Consider the following 17,411-nt stretch of genomic DNA (forward strand, 5'->3'; position numbering starts at 1 on the left):
CCTTTATTCAGTAAATCTTGACTAGTTTAAATGTTGTTGTTTATTCTTAAAAAGTATAAATGTGTATATATTTATAGCGTACAGTAAGCACAAGCCAGTAAGAGAAGCTGTCTGATAAAAACTTGTCTTACAAAGCAATGTTAGGTCCAACCATAGCCCTAATAAAAGGGCATATCACCGTCTCATGGTAAAGAAAACTCACTACCCGCTAAATAAATAAATTTGGTGAACTGTACTCAAAGATTCAATTATAACTGGCCTGCTGAGTGTCAGAGAGCCTTGGAAGTAGCTGTCTCAGAGGGACTGACTTTGCGTTGCTCCTTGGTTACTTTCAAGAAGTGCTTACCTTTCTGCGTTAAATATCTTGCAATGTTAATGTAATAAATGTTAAGCGCTATAGGAAATCTATAGCGCAGTATCTCGCTGTGCCCAGAGGCTGTGATAAAACGGCGCTCATAAATTTATATTAAAACCCTGTTCAATAGCAATTATTTACCAACAAAGATTTATTGATCCCTTTTTGGGGGCAGGGGATGGCGGTCAGTAACTGAGCCAATCAGTCACAGACTTGGGTGGGGGGTGGGGTTGCAGGAGGCTGAGGGGGGGGGGACAGCTGGCTGTGGCAGAACATGTCCACCATCAAGTGCTGCCAATCGTCGTGGCAACAGCGAGGGGCGCTGGTTACAAGAACGCGGATGTGGCCGGGAGCCTGGCTAGGCCGGCGAGGCGGGCCGCATCCTGCTCCAGATCGATCCAGCGCCCGCTCTGTTCCCAGGCTCGGCTCCCCTGTCGGCAACCTCATCGCTGCCCCCCATCGATTTTAACCCTTCGCAAGGCACAGGGAGGAAAACCCTGCTTTTCCTTTCATATCTGAGGCCTGGCCCTGCCTGATGTCTACGGAAACAAAAGGGTATAATTTACAATCGGTAAATTGTTGGCGAATTGTTAAACGTTCGTTTTGGTAAATCGGCTGAATGATGCAAGCGTCCTCCATGACAGAGAGAAAAAAACAGTGCCTATGTGGGTCTTGCCTGTCCTGTGTTGGTCTGCGAGTGGAAAAAAGAACTGGGGACTGAAAATGCCGCAATGAACGTAGTCTCTCACCTCTGCTTGACTCCTCTACAACCAGGGTCAGCAGGTAAGATGACACACTGAGCAGCTGTAGGGTCTGAACGAACATTCATTATTTTCATTAGCGGATACAGGAAAGAACTCTGCCTCCTCTTACCCGGAGCCCTGTGACTCTTTTACTGCCGCTTAGCTTCTTATTTTCCACCTGTATTTTTTAATCAGCATCATTATCTACTACATGACCTTTAAAAAAGCCACACTGCAGCATTATGTTAGGATGGTAATTAACTTTACCATGATCGGGACAGTGAAGGAGACCAAATACTCTCCAAATCACAGTTTTCTGTACATTTGGCAAGGCTTTAGAAATTTCACAATACATTAAAGGGTACAGTCGTAACTGACACACCAGAATCCCCTTAAAAGATAAAAGGGAACTGGGAATGATAAAGTTTTTCCTCAGGTTAAACTGATTATGACCCAACTGTGTTAAAAAAAACTTATTTAGCCATTAGGGGCCACAGCTCTGACCATTACAGCACTCTCCTACGCAAATCAGCCCTGGATGACTGACTGTTTAACACGCGGACGCCCACACTTCATTTCAGCCAAATTCATTAGGCAAAGAGGGGAATAAAACTGTCCACTGATTAGCAATTACAGTGTATTCGCTACATGTGTCACATCGCTGGACTTGTTAAACATTAACAGTAAAGACAAGGAAAATTAATAGACACCAACAGTTGAGGGAGACAGCACACAAATGAAGTAACAGAGGCGCTACACAGGAAACATGGGACTCCGCACCTCATAAAGAAGTAAAAGCCCTCAAATGAATTGTGTATGGCTTCACTTGTGGATACGAGCACAAATGCTATTATTCTAAAACGTTCCTTATCGTAATCTGTAAGGCACACAAAACCCTCTTTAGTGAGAAACATTTAAATAAATTGATCATTGTTACAGTTTTGGCATTTTATTTTTAGTTAGCCTTTACTATATCCTCTATTTTTTTAAGCTATTTAATCAGACAATGTGTATATTAAAACAGAATGATCTTGATTTGAATTATTTGATTTGAAGGGCTGTTAACAGATGTAACAAAATGTAAAACATGAAATAACATGAACTTTAAAAATACTGGAAGGAACAGCCATGCCAGCGTTCTTAGCCTCTCTGATTCAAGGTGGCCACTCAAGAGGAACAGGCTCTTTAAGAAAATGACACAGCCACAGACTTTCAGAACTGGTCTGTTTAAATAAACTACGGATTCATTTCAGCACTTCATTTGGCTCTCTCTTCATTTTTTTAAAGCAATGCAGTTAAGAGCAGAGGGATGAAAGTGTACTCGGCTCCTGATGGCTCTGGATCTAGTGTGCTGTGCCTGGATCTCCTCCCCTGCGTGTTCGGCGTAGACCGGCTCGCTAATTGAGTCGCTCCGGCGTCTCTCTCGGACCCGGGGTCAGGCTGTCGTGGAGCCCCCGCTGCCCCGCCATCTGACCGTCGCCTCTTGTCCCACTCCGGTCGCGGCCCCTGCGCGACCCAGTTCGTCATTAGCGCCATCTCTACCGCGGGCGCGCATCACACGGCCGCCGGCTTCAAACGCACCGGAGAGACCCCAGAGCGGCTCACCTCCTCAACCAGCTCAAACAGAAAATAATTGGCTGATCCATTACCCTCTCCAGCGCCTGGCAGTCATTTGCACCACGAAAGGAACAGCAATGAGCCTCGTTGACTCGCTTGCCATTCTTGCAAAAAAAAAAACAACACGTCTTTAATTGTTCTGACAATATTCTGTACCTGTCCTTATTTTGGAAACTAAGAAAATTCAAACGTACACTACAGTTCCAGCCAACAAAGTCCCAGAACAAAAGTGAATAAAAGTTTTAAAAGAAACACTGGGAAAGTGAGCATGTAAACTGCAGCTAAGTTACCAGCCTAAATACAGCAGTACGTTAATTGCTAAAATGACCCCTTAAGACAATATCAGGTGGGTCGAATGGACATTGTCCAGACAGAGAGCCGATCTCCTCAGTGGCCCGGGCAATTTCGTCAAGACACGATCGTGAGAACAATCCGCAAGGCAGACAAATCCAGCAACGGCTCAATACTCATCCTGTCCCGAAGCCGAAGCAAGTTAGTATGGACCTCAAACTAAAATTTCAAAATATTGACTATGTTCACTAACACAAAAACAACCCCCATTCAACAAAAGCACACATAAAAATTTCTGATGAGAGCCAGCTTACATCCAATTTGATCACAACCTGACAAGATGCAATATCTTCCCTGCCATGAAGGTCATTTACACTAGGGCTAATGAGGTGACAGTCCTCTGAGCCAATAGCACCGCGAGTTTAAGATGTGGCGAGTTGGATGTAAAAACAATAACCATTCCAGTGGCGCAGTAAATAGAATATGACGAGGGCTTTAATTTTAAACGCAGAAATCAGCCAGCGGCAACAGAGCTGTCAGTGGCTAGGGGCGACCATTAATAAAGAGACAGACAGTGTTGCAAGGCATGAAGAGGGAGAAGGGTGTTAAAGAAGCCCCTCCACATCCTGCTGTGCTAAACTAGCTGGCCAATTTTTCTTAAGTGTCCCCACTATTTAGGATGCAATTTATTAATTTTCCTCATCCGTCCTGGAGATGACAAGCTATCATTTTATGAGTGAGGCTAATTGAATGGCATGCTAGCCCTCGGATAGGTGTTATTTTTCATTATTTAGGTTCCAGGGCGATGACACATTAGTTGCCTCTGTTTTACCTTGAATTGCCTGACAGCTTACAAGGTCTTCTAATACAGAAAATAATAAAGAAAGCAATTTATTTGCATTTCTTGATTCATAAAGATCAATGCACAGTGGAATAAACACGCTTGAAGTTCAGAGACACTATATTCCAAATATTGGTCTCTCAATTATTCTACTTTTACTTTCAGCAAAGTTTTCTTTACGATCGTCCTTGCAGATGTTGGTTTAAAAAGAAAATGCCAGCATTCTAAGAACTGGAGATATCAAAAGACACTGCTCACAATCCAACAGCACCCTTTAATCATTTTCAGTCAATTATGATTTCTCGAAACCATATTGTGCACACCCAATAGCCGCTCAGAATAATTTCTCAAAACCCATGAAAAGGCAGAGCTGCTTGCCAACTTGTAAGACATAAAAGACAAACACCTCAATCTCTTTAAAAGTATAACAATACACTGAACAATTACTGACCACAAAACAGATATGATCTAGTACAATAACAGCACAAGCTAGTGTTTCAAGAGGGGTAAATGAAGGTTAAGAATTGTATATTGAAGAAACACAATGCAATACTTCAGGTGTGAGGGCAGAGGAGCAGACTAGGCAGTGATGTGCACATTGCAGTTCTTAATCCATGGTCTACATCACAGTGACTTCAATCTTGAGTTCTAGACGCTCATACAAAGAAAAGTATCCTGCTACTTTTTCATATAGGACATTGCAAAGAGCACCTTCTACACTGGAATGAGGAAATAACTAAGCCATAAGCAGAAAGATCAATATGAGAAAAAAGGATTTGAAAAAAATCTTGGGAGAAAGAAAAAAGCTTGCACTTTAATTTAGTATGGGATATTGTTGTTCAGATCCTGAGAAAGGAGAGCAAATTAAAGGTTTCTTTTGTCACAGGACCCTCTCCAGTGACCAGCAGCCTGTGGTTCAGTGTATGTAGGTCTGAGCACACTGTCGAGGTGTCAGTCAGAGTGGAGGGTTAAGGGGTCCTGACTGACACCTCCTGAAAGCCTGGCTCTCCTATCGCAAGACCCATCTGAGCGGGGAAGCTCATCTCCACTCCCACAGGCCATTCATCATCCCTGCAGGACAGGAGCTCTGATTGTGCACACATATACCGATACACACACACATATACCGATACACACACACACGTGCAGGCACACACACACACGCATACCGATACACACACATGTGCAGACACACACACGCATACCGATACACACACATGTGCAGACACACACACGCATACCGACACACACACACACAGGGGCACACACACATGTATACCGATACACACACACATACACGCAGGGGCAAACACACACGTATACCGATATATACACACACACGTATACTGATACACACACACGCAGGGGTACACACACACACGTGCAGACACACACATATACTGATACACACACACACATGTATACCAACACACACACACACACACACACACGCAGGGGCACACACAGATGTATACCGATACACACACATACACGCAGGGGCAAACACACACGTATACCGATATATACACACACATACGTATACCGATACGCACGCACGGGCACACACAAACGTATACCGATACACACACATGCAGGGGCACACACACACACTTATACCGATACACATACACACACATATACATGCAGGCGCACACACATGTGTATAACAAGACACACACATTATGTGTTGTTGTTTTTATGGGAACTTTCTATTGACTAACATTTATTCAGTTATTACATCTAAACAAACACCTGCTCAAAAAAAAACATTTTTTTACATTCAAGAAGGCCAGTTTAGTTTGCAAAAAACAAAACACTACACCAGTAATGTCATTTATTTTTTTACAGAAGTTACCATGTTTGAGTCTATTCACATGTTGTGGCCAAAAACACAGAAGGCATGCCCAAACAGAGAAGCAAAAAAAAACTATACAAATTGCCTTAGAGAGGGACAAACCTACATACAGAGGCACAGGGACACAAGAGATCACACACAGATCCAGACATACAGACCCCGCACCCTTGGGACCCTAGATAAGGTTGTCCTGATGAGCCAAGGACAAAGAAGGGCAGGCCCCAGGGAGAGAAGCGAAGGAGAGATAAAATAAAATACAACGGGAAAAAAAGAATCTCTGCAACTGATTTATCTGATGAGTGTTCTGGGTAATTAATTATAAACTCAATTATCCAAACCTTACTTCAGCAGTCTCAATTCATTAGAAGATAAAACCTCACCAAGCTCGGGTTTTTGACAATGGACAGAAGGGGAAAAAAGAAGAAAAAAGGTTATTAAGGATTATTTTCTATTTTGCTTTACTTGTCTTCTTTCTGCCAAGACCTGTGGTGTAATATACAGTTTCTTTGGTGTATATATACTGTACGTCTATCAGATGCCAGCCTATAATAATACATACTCCAACCTGAAAGAATAGGGGGAACGATTAGAGAAGTCACCACCCTTATACTCCAATCAAAAAAGTTTTCATATGAAGCACAGAAATAAATGCTGTTTGAAAAACAGAGGCACAGAGCGTACATGATAGTATGTTCCACTATGTACTGTGGAAAGACCCTTGGGTGAGCTCATGTCGTCTGCTGCAAGTATTGGTCACTAAATCCAGTAACATCTTGCACGATTACAGTCTCGACTTCGTCTCTTTGTCACAAAACAGGTCTGACCCACTACAGGAAGGTGCTCCTCAGTACAGATCATCTTAGGAGCTGGGCAGAGCCTCCATCTGAGGCTTTTCAGAAATACACTTATCCATCTTGCCTTTCTGGATGGGAACCCACACTAAAGATAACCACTGCCACATAACTGTTATAATAAGGTGACTTTAACCTCTTTCAGTGCTCATCATTCATTTATGAAACAGAAAATATAATAGCTTCATAACAACAAAAATGAAAACAATGAGAATAAACACTGAAAGATCACAGCACCACAGGAAGCTGACAACTTTTCCCAGGGAAGGATATTTTTCCAGCGGCAGGCGGATCTTGTCCTTCTCGTTAAAGACTTGATAGCAGGTCTTTAATATTCACCGTCTTAATTAGGACTGCAGTTAATTTCATTAAATTCTTTCCCTGCTAAATGAAGCAGATTATGAGACATCTTTTATTGCAAGGCGTGAAATTACAGCCTGTCCGCTGCCAATGGCAGAGTGAAACTAATGAATTACAGGGTAAATAACACCCGAATTAACCATCCAATTTAACTCCCGACAAAGTCAGCTCAGCACTGAACTTACTGCACTCTCAGTCTGCACACAGCTGGACAGAGGTCTGAATCAGCTGTAGACATATATACGGACACAAATGTATTATCACTACCACTACTTCTACTGCTGCAACTGTCACTGATTCTATTAATCAATGTATTTGTACAGTCTCAGAACCAAATAAATCACTTGACAGCTATAAAATTCTGCAAATATATGAAAGCAGCTATTCCCCACTTTCGCTGAAAGCAGCAGTACTGAGGTATCTTCAATACACAAGAGCCGGTATTTCCCTAAACCTGTGAAAAATCTGAATGAAGAAGTAACGTATGATATGAAATCAGTTAAGATTATCTTAATTTTTCACAGCTTTTGTGAGCAGGTGAAACTTTGAGATTTCATTAATGACATGGTGTATATGGTGTGAAATCTTTCTAGATAAGGAGTGTGAAGGGTCTGATATTTAGGATGGGACTGATCCTGTAATAGACTAATATGAAAAATGTTCAAAGAATTTGGTTCCAGGACAAACTAGAAGGAAATTTGCTGCTTATGTCATGGAAGCAATTTTTCATAGTATAAAAATGTATCATGTGCAAATCCAGACAATAATGTCAGAAAAAATAAAACAGCAACATACATCTTTTGATGACTTTAGAATTCTGCAATGGGTTTTATTTTGAGATGAGGAGCATGATTTGCACCTTCTCAAAAAAAAATTTGAATGAGTTCCTTGGGTGACACAGGCCTTCAGAAGCACATCTCATTTCAAACGCAGCTGTAGCCTTGTCAAAAATGCTGGATAAAATGCTGTAATCCAGGAATCAATCACCTGAGACCAGATAAATACAACATTTCCCAACATTAAGGGTCGTCGGGGGCCCTGTGCACAAATATTTCAGGAAGAGCTGATGGAGGAAATGCAGCTCCAGCAGGCATCCCCCACTCAGTGTATCTGTCACACACTCACCGTGGCCTGTCTCTCCCCTACATCTCCACCCTGGTCCCACCTCCTAGGCTAGGCACGATTTACTTACTCTACACTTACTGAAATCACCAACTACACATTTTCTTCATCTTGACAGGGAAAAAACCCCCAAGGATTTTACATAGAAAAGCTTTGCATGCATTGTACAACATGCATTTTATGTTGCTAAGTGCACATCGGGTGTTATGGTCTTAAGCCCTGCCACCCCCTACCAGGGTGGTGCAGTGGCTCTGTGGCTAAGGATCTGCACCTGTGGCTGGAAGGTTGCCGGTTCGTATCCCGTGGCTGGCAGAGGAATCCTACTCCGTTGTGCCCCTGAGCTGCTCCAGAGGTGCCGTATAAATGGCTGACCCTGCGCTCAGACCCCAAGCTCCTCTCCCTGTCTGTGTGTCTCCTGGAGAGCAAGTTGGGGTATGTGAAAAAGACAAATTCCTAATACAAGAAATTGCATATGGCCAATAAAGTGATCTCTTATAATTACGGAGTAGAGATCATGCAGCCATATTTAAAAGCTCTGTTAATAAAGAGGCATCATGCTGGTCACCAGTCTGAGTGTGGTATAAGCACAGGATCACAGACAGGAAATCAATAAACCCATTCTACAAAACACCCAAAGGAACACTCTACCACTTTTTAAGATGAGTGCAAAATTTCTGTTACATTCCTCATACTAGCAAAGTACTTCATTTAAATAAATTGCAATGTGGGATCCCAACAAAAGCACATTCTCTCAGGAAGAGACTTGCATCGGATCTCGGTGGGATGTTTTTCATAACCCGCGACGAGCTGTTATCAGCTCTCTACATGACTCCGCTGCTGTCTTTAATCTGCCTCCACCGCAAAGGCGCAGAGCACGCAGCCATTCAGTTTCATCTTCTAGATGCAACAGCGATGCTGTAAATTAATTTGTTAATGTTCATGCAAAATGCCTTAGTCAGTTTGGTGACAAACGCACATGCGAGCCTCTTCAGTAATTAGCAGCTAATTAGGAACAAGGAACAGATGCTGGTGGAGTTTTAGCAGTAAACAGGTTCTGTAAACAAAGCTTATAAATCTCGACAAATTTATTATCCACCTAACAACTGTCAGGAATCCCAGTGACATCTGCACAAAGCCTGTCCATACAGTAATCATGTCTTACAGGAAACCACTGGGGGAGGGCTTTCAGTGTGGCACAAGGCACATGGGATTAACAATTGACGTTAAATGACACAAAGTTACAAAAAAAATTCCCCCCAAATTCCTGGAATAATAAAAAAAGTTTTTTCTAGCTTCTGTGTGGGTAATTATTAAAGTAAATGTGTTCATGTGAAGATACAAAGAATTAAAAAGGGAAAGAAAAAAGGAAAAGAAAAAACGTTTTTAGGAATTTTAGGATTCTGTACAGAAGTACAGAATAGCTGGGACTATCCACACCACTGATCCTTTAGTGCGTACAGACACTGGTAAAGGATAGCAGTAGCTTGTGACAGATCTCTTCCAGACTCTAAAGTAACTATAAAGTTAGAGCATTCCGGATCTAATTGCAGCAAAATGCAAATACACCCCACCCTCATTACAAGTGCCCTTGCCTGCCAAGCAGTTTGCATGTTTTAATGAGGTGCATGTTTTAATGAAGGCAATTTTGAAAGGATTTATTGCAGCTGAGAGCCAAGTAACACAGTAACCTTGCATAAGAGTGTTTGAACAATAAGCCTGATAATGAGCGCACCGCAGCCTGCTTATATACTACTAAGAGCACAGCGAGCAGGAGCCTTTCAAACAGGACCACAATACCTGGATTACCAAGTTCACTTAAAAGCAGGTCAAGAGTGTAACGGGCTACAGGGAAAGAGAGATGAGCGCTGAACACAGGGAATGACTTGTTTAGAGCAGGAGCATTTATACGTCTGTAAATTCTCAGCACAATCACAAATAGCTTTCAACAAAATAAACTCATTATATAAGAGTGTCCAGGTAGAATATCCTTAACATTCACTGTTTTGAGTCCTAGTATACAAGAAAATTAATGTTGTTCTTGTTATAGTTCAAGCTATAATGATGTGCAGGCTAAGTTTTACAAGAACACCTCACCAGGAACCGGAAATATTTACAGGAACAATGGTGAAGACACAATGTAAATTAAATGTTTTTCTCTGAAATTAAGATATTACCCAACTTCTTGTTATACTGACATTACACTATAGCAGGCAATCCATCAGAGAGAGCTACACCACCTCGTATTCAACACACACACTAGCCAGGGATAACAATGAAGAGTTTTAACAACATGGTGAATCTATGGTTCCTGGGAAGGAAATCTCCTGTGGGCTGGAGTTGCCCACTCAGGTTTCACTTAAAAACAAGCATGCTTTTGGGGCTGTTGGTGTCTGGAGCAAGCTACCAAACTACGTTGTCGATAGTCGGTACCCTGGCTTCTTTCAAGAAACGGCAGAATGAGATTCTCAGATCATTTAGCAACCTAAACCCAAACAAGTGGCCAAATCCTCTTGTTTGCAAACTTCATGTTCTGTGGTTCTTCACGAGCATAACCTCCTTATCCCACAGACTTAGAAAACGAGAACCAGGCAGGGGGAGATGCTTCAGGCATGTTGAATTCACAACCATGAGTTACAGCTTCCAATTGCACTGAAGGGTATGTTATGCATTCCTCAATTTAAAGGACCATTTTCTCATTAGTGGAATAATAAACAGCACTGCTGCGTTTCTAAGAGTCCTGCTATCAGTTTTTTAGTCAGGCCAAGCAAAGATGCAGACCAGCCAGTGCATCGCACCACTTATTTTTTGTCACATTCTTCAAAATTGCCGAGAGGGTGAACAAGCGAAGGAAAAGCATTTGTTTAAAAAGTACGAAAAAAGGATTTAAAAAAATAAAATGACACTCAAAGGGCTTCCGAGACGATAATACAGGCAGGTGCTGGCAGGCCCCAGCGCTGCAGAGCTAGAGAAAACATCACATCCAGGAGAGGAAGCAGAGCTGGACTCTGGCTGAGGAGCCAGATGCCACCGCCAACGTGCGAAAGAGAGAGAGAAAGATCGAGAGAGACGAGCACATTCAGAAGAGGAAACACCACAGGGAATTATCAAATCAATTAACATCCAATTCGGAAATTAATTTCTGCCTCGTGCCTCTAAGCAGAAACTGTTCTGTTTTATTTTAGCCGGCAATAAGCACGCTCATTATTATTCTGGCATGCTCTGGTTATAGTGTTGGTAAAACATAACCGCTCGTCTCCAGCGTCCAATTACAGGGAAATGGTACGTGCTGGGGCCGCTAGGACCAATCTGAGAACGTTTCAGATCAACCTAGTTTTCTTTTTTTAGATTTATTTTTCAGCCGGGACGCACTGCTCATGCCCACTTTTGCGCAAACAAAGACCGTTTCCTTCAGCAAGGAGAGTTTGCAGCACCTTCCCTCTCTGAGGGCACTAGTGCTCCACAGGGTCACAGAACGGTCTGTCCCCGGAGTTGTCAGAGTGTGTGTCCGGCTCTCCGAAACAACAAGTTTTGCAGAGGTCCCAGAAATTCTGGCCCAACTGGAAACAGGTCTTTGGTTTTAATGTGGATATCCTGAATACCTCAGTTTTGTACCGAGTTTCAAAACCTTGCTGAAGGTAACAACCACACACAAAAACAGCTGTTCCTTAATCAGTGATAGCCCACTACATTTCTATTGTTAAACAGTGGCTCACTGTTCTACATTTAGCACCAGGCCTCTAAACCCTCATTGACAAGGTTTGGCTTCCTGGACAACTCCAACTCCCAGTCAGGCTATAAGATCTGAAAAAAGACCCTCTTAGCAAAGCTGTGATGGATTGAACAAACTGATTGATTTCTTCATAAAAATGACAAGAGTGTTGTATAAGACCCTGTGAGTCTCTTCTTGGGATGCAGTGCTTACATTTATAACCTGGGATGGCACAGCAGGAATAAATTTTATATCCATACAGCAATTTTTTATAATATGAAGGAGCTGCTCCATAATGCAGAGCAACAATAGCAGTTTCCCTCCTTAGCTTAGCCTTTTCTAGGCAAGAACAGTGCATAACAGACTGGGTAAAAAAAAACAGCTCCACAAAAAACACGTAGAATGACTTAATTCGTGGAATTAATGAGCTCAAATGAACTGCACAGGACTATCTGGCTACTATAACTAAAGAAAAACACTACAGTGTTGCAGTTATTAGGTCACTGGCATGTACTCCTCACATATAGATGGTGAATGGAATTATGCTTCATGTAGTAAGTAGTGGCAAAATCCAAGCATTTGTAAAACAAAGGAAAAAGGTAAAGTCTATACCAGAGCTACAGAAGCTCATCCGAAAACCAACAACTGATTCTTACTATCAACAAAATGTGGAATCAGACAATATGATTGTCAGCACCATGACAATCAACAGGGCGCAGAGATTAGAATCTAAAACTAATAATCTTAGGCAGGCTGGAAAGCATGGGTCTTTATGAGCTGTGGGACTGTTTAAAGTCCACATGGAAAACAGGACTAAAGCATTCATGCCTCAACAAACACCTAAAAGTGGCAAAAACTTATCAGCCACTTTCCAGAGTTTAAACCTGCATTCACTTGATTTCCAAAGGATTCGACAAAAGGGAAGGCACAAACTTATGGGCATTTCCAACACGTGGCTTAAAAGAAACTGTTGAATATGGGAAGAACAAAAAAACCCCAAATTTATCGCTGATGCACTTACAACCCGCCCCCCCCACCCCCCCGCACACGCACACCCCCCCTCACACAAACACACACTCACCAGCTCCACAGCTGTCCTGCCATAAATAGACCTCCCATCTGCCATCAGCGATTTGCATGTCACCTTCGCCAGGCTCATTTGTACTTCATTAACTGCCATTGACTTAACAAGATTTATGCAAATGGAACCGCGGGACCTCTCCAGCTCCCGCTGCAATCGAGTGATTATGTATGTACAACTCCGCTCGCTCTGAAAAATTAATAAGAGACAAGCCCGCAACTCTCACAGCCAGAGACACTTTCTTCTTTTGCTTCTGAAAATATCTTCGTGAGGACCCTTATTTATTTATTGTTTGTTTATTTTTATGGTGTTGGTTTTTTTTTCTTGTGGCGCAGCACTTCAAAACTCTTCATCTGCCACGTCCTCTGTCCGAGAGCTGCCTTCAGTCTGAGTCGCAAACAATCGCGCTCGACAGGAGTAAGAGGAGACCCCCCAATAACCCCGTGCTCTTAATTGGTACGAAGACACTAACAGATCTGTGATAAAGGTATGAATCATGTGGTATGTGATCAATATTTTTTAATCCAAAATTTCTTTTCAGATTACAATTTAAATTTTCTTCTTTTTATATGGCACACAATTTTCACTTTGTGGTCTATAAATAAAACACTACAAATAAAAGAACAGACACTGAATGGTGTGTACAAAATGCTTTTGGAACAGAACTGTTAACGCACTTTTTGTGAGACCAGGAAATATTACATTTTGTCACCAGCTGAAAGGATGTAGAATTTATACCTTTCCCTTGCCTATAAATCTTCCTTAGAGAAACGCCCCCCAAAATGGTGTTAAATACATATACAGTGCGATTCTTGGCATCATGTTACAAGTCACCTAAAACTCAATTACCAGTGAAAAGGGAAGAGTGCTTTTTACTAATACCTACTTTATTTGATTGAAACTTCGCTCCAGGACAATTTACATTTGCAACCATTTACAGGAGTTGGGCATTTTACTACAATTTTGGGAAGTATCTTGCTCAAAGGTACAACAGTAGTGCCTCACCTGAGATCTGAGCCTACAACTTTCCCTCACCAGCTCAGAACCCTAACCCCAATTAATCACATGCAACAATACTTTTTTTAATAAGCCGCAGCACAGAGGTCATCAAATAGCATTAAAACAATTTTCTGTCAATTCAGTATAAATCACTGATGACCAACACAAGTGACTGTAAACAACAGTTCCGCCTTCTGTTAAGAAAACTGCAACTGCAGCTAAACGCCTAACAATTCTCCTCAACCTATTAATTCTCCTGAGCTGCGGAACGTAAGAGGCAGTCTGACAAAGCTGTCTTTGTGGGACTCCTGTTTTGCACAACAGACAGTCCAAACCAATATGCAGGAGCAGGAGAAGGCTTCCATTAAGGGACACGCATACTAGAAATGAGTAAGCCAGCATCAAAGTCGCTAAACAGTTCTAAAAACGAGGAAAAAAGGTAAGGGGTGCAAGTATTTTATATTGCTTCTTGTTCTAGAATGGAAGGGATAGTTCAAACTAGCCTTCTCTGGCCTGGCTCCAAATCCTCTCTCCTCCCTTACTTTTACAAACGGAGGGTCACTTTAACTTCAAGTTCAGCTCTGGCAGACTATGCGATACTGACAAAAACAGGAATTCTTCATGTGGGATGCAAAGCATCAGCCGAGCGAAGGAAATCAATATTACCACAAACAAGCATCTCTTGAGCAAAGTTTGGGAGTGAAGTGTTCTGGATTCAGATTTTAAACAATGTTTCACTCCAGCAGGACGCCTCTGGTGATGGGGAACAGCCTCGCAGGAAAAAGCCAGCATAAATATTTTAGGAATAAACACAGCGATAGATCATTCGGATGACAGCTTCCTAGTTTCAATAGGACATTATTTTTTTTTCTATAGAACATTATAGCAGGAGCACCAGCAGGGAGCTACTACCTCCAGCTCTGCAGATAAAGCCTTAAAAATAAAAAGTTCTCCAGTGAGCTCTCTGGTCTTCTCAGGGTGGCGCATCACAGCTGTGGCGCACTAATAAAAACAGATCTCGTTTAAAGGGGACCCTAATCATAGCCGCAATTTGTTCATTAGCAAATTACAAACAAGGCCCTACTGATGACATGAGGCGCCATGATTAGCACCACTAATTGCCTCATTCTTACACTCCAGCTGAAACACCCAGACGTCGTATCCCCCCCCCCCCCCACAGTCACACTTCTCTCTCCCCTCTCGCACAATAAATTAAGGCCAACTCAAACACTCTCCCTCAGATCACAGGGGGGCTCAGCGCCACTCTCTGATTCTCCCCCCATTGGTTGTGATGTCCCAATCAAAGCCCTCACAGACAAAAAAGCCTGTGCCTTGAAAGGCTCGGTGAGAATGGCAGACAGGTCCATATGAGGACCGGCAGACTGCACTTCATTAGGAACATCTCCCTTTTTCTCTCCATTTTGAGTGAAAGAGAGAGGGAGAAAGAAAGGGGGGGGGGGGGAAATCCCTTCCCACTCCTTATCCTAATGATCTAATTTCAATACATCCGAGAACCTCGCTCTAATTGATGTCAAGTGTGTGCTTGCGCGGCTAATCAAGGAGAAGGCATCAAACAAGGCCCGTTTCCGAGTGACGTGGGATCACAGGCGACTTCTCGAACAATAAGCCGGTGCTGGCCCCAATTATCCCGCCACAGACGGCTCCTGGTAGCGTACCTGTTTAATTGGGATCGCGCGGCCACTTCCAATGCTGTCCGCCCGGCCTTCCAGTCCTTTCTTCTCCTTGTCTGGCTCGTTTCCTTTCCGGGACTGCAGGGAAGAGAGCCTTTCCGTTAGCTTTCAGAAGTCCTCGCTCGGGTTTTAAGAACACAAGCCCCAGGACGAGGGACAGGCACAAACCTCCGCCGATTAAGAACAATATTATGCATTAACTTTCCGATAAGGTTACCTTTTCATACTATAAAAGTGCCAATCGCTACAATGCAGCTGACTGTACACCTAGCCATATCTGCCTCCTCACATAAAATGGGTGTTACTATCAAAACAGTCAACCACAGATGTGCTGTTTTTTACTCTTTCACTTAATGAGCCCCAGATTGGCATTTGTGACTTAAGAGATACTATGAGCTTCATAATTTTCTGCCATGTTCTACTTGGCAAAGTCAGAGATTATTTTTAAGAACACAGATTATTGATTGGGCCCGTGAATTAAAGTAAAAACTCTAAACATTTTTGATGTTTCTTTAAATCCCTTATATGAACAAGAATTGGTTTAGGTATGTATTGTTGTAATGAAGTGCATCACTGAATCTCAAACAATGTCCTCTCTGGTTTGGTTTAGTTGAAATACAGGCAGAACACTGTCCTAGATGTCACTGCAAAGGTGAAAGTAACTTGCATTCTGACTGGAATCCTTATACAAACCTCCCGATATTACAAAGTGTTATTTTAAAAAATGCTCTTGTGATAATAAAATAAAAAGAAGAGATCAAAACTCATACAGAGACGGCGTATTTTCTCAGTTTATGACCTCTATCCATTCAATTTATTGCTTTCCATTAAAATTATTAATACGTCTGCATATATAACTTTTATTTGGAATTCGTTTACTGCTGTGGAACTTGAGGTTGGTTTTATTCAGACTGTAAAAACAAAAACATTTTGCAAATACATTTCCTGTCCTCTGCTGGCATTCGGCACAGTTTTCCCTCAAAATGCCCTGTTTGCTGAAAAAATGACATATTTCCATCATGCACCAAAGTGATATACTCATTACTACGTTTGGTAACTCATTAACAATATGAGCCAAGACGTGACGTGACAGATCAAACTACATGCTTGTATTTAAGGGACAAAGCTTAGTTAAAAGGGGCAGTGAAAACAAACTTGTTAGAAAAATTTACTAGTCACAGGCGGTCAACCCTTGGAAACACAGGGGCCAAAGCAGTTTGTGAGCAGTAGTGCTTGCTCGCCAATCTACGGCAATTCATCTACTGGTCTCAGTTGCTTATCATTACTGCCCATTTCTTCCTGATTTACCGACTTCCAGCTCCAGGTTTCTGTCTGAAGCAGCAGGGCAGGGCTGCACTGCCTCTAGTGGGGGAGGCTGGGAATGACTACTCACAGTGAAGAGGTTGGAGCGGCGCTTCGACTGTTTGCGGACGGGCGTGGGCGTGTTGGCAGTCTGCGGGACGTCAATGCGCAGCTCCTTCTGACTGGTGCTGGGCGTGGAGGGGACAGAAGACGAGTAATCGCTCAGACTGCCACCTCCGTTACTTGTCTGCAGGGAAAGAGGCGGGAGGGGGGAGGGGATCGGAGGTAAGAAAATTGAGAAGAAAGAACATTTTGTGACATTTATCAGAGACAGCACCCCCTCATCCAGCTGTGTCCGCTAAGGCACGCTGCCCTAGTCCGTTTCAGCTCTGGCTCAGTCAGGGAATAAGGGTTCGTTTGCAGTCTGGATAACACTGGCATGCTTCCTTACAAGATGTCCCTCGCTCAATATGGGCAATGGCATGAACAGAACAAGTACAGTGCTGGGCATTAAATGGTTAATTGACATGGTGAGGACACCCAGACCCAACAGGTCTGCTTGTACGGAAACCTCACTGTACAGTGCTGCCATCT

At 42.6% G+C, this 17,411-nt stretch overlaps 1 protein-coding gene across 2 annotated transcripts in view; it reads right to left on the reverse strand.

Annotated features, from left to right (window-relative positions):
* The window catches only part of agap1 (ArfGAP with GTPase domain, ankyrin repeat and PH domain 1), a 242,445-nt gene that overhangs the window by 63,432 nt on the left and 161,602 nt on the right, over positions 1 to 17,411 (reverse strand). For both annotated transcript variants that reach the window (XM_088930493.1, XM_088930492.1), the window contains 2 exons: positions 16,909 to 17,064; positions 15,501 to 15,593 (listed from right to left, as the gene is read on the reverse strand). In XM_088930493.1, the coding sequence (XP_088786619.1) occupies positions 15,501 to 15,593; positions 16,909 to 17,064 (249 nt within the window). The remainder of the gene's footprint in view (positions 1 to 15,500; positions 15,594 to 16,908; positions 17,065 to 17,411) is intronic.

This window comes from Atractosteus spatula, chromosome 13 (genome assembly GCF_055471065.1).
Source record: "Atractosteus spatula isolate fAtrSpa1 chromosome 13, fAtrSpa1.hap1, whole genome shotgun sequence".
NCBI classification, from domain to species: domain Eukaryota; kingdom Metazoa; phylum Chordata; class Actinopteri; order Semionotiformes; family Lepisosteidae; genus Atractosteus; species Atractosteus spatula.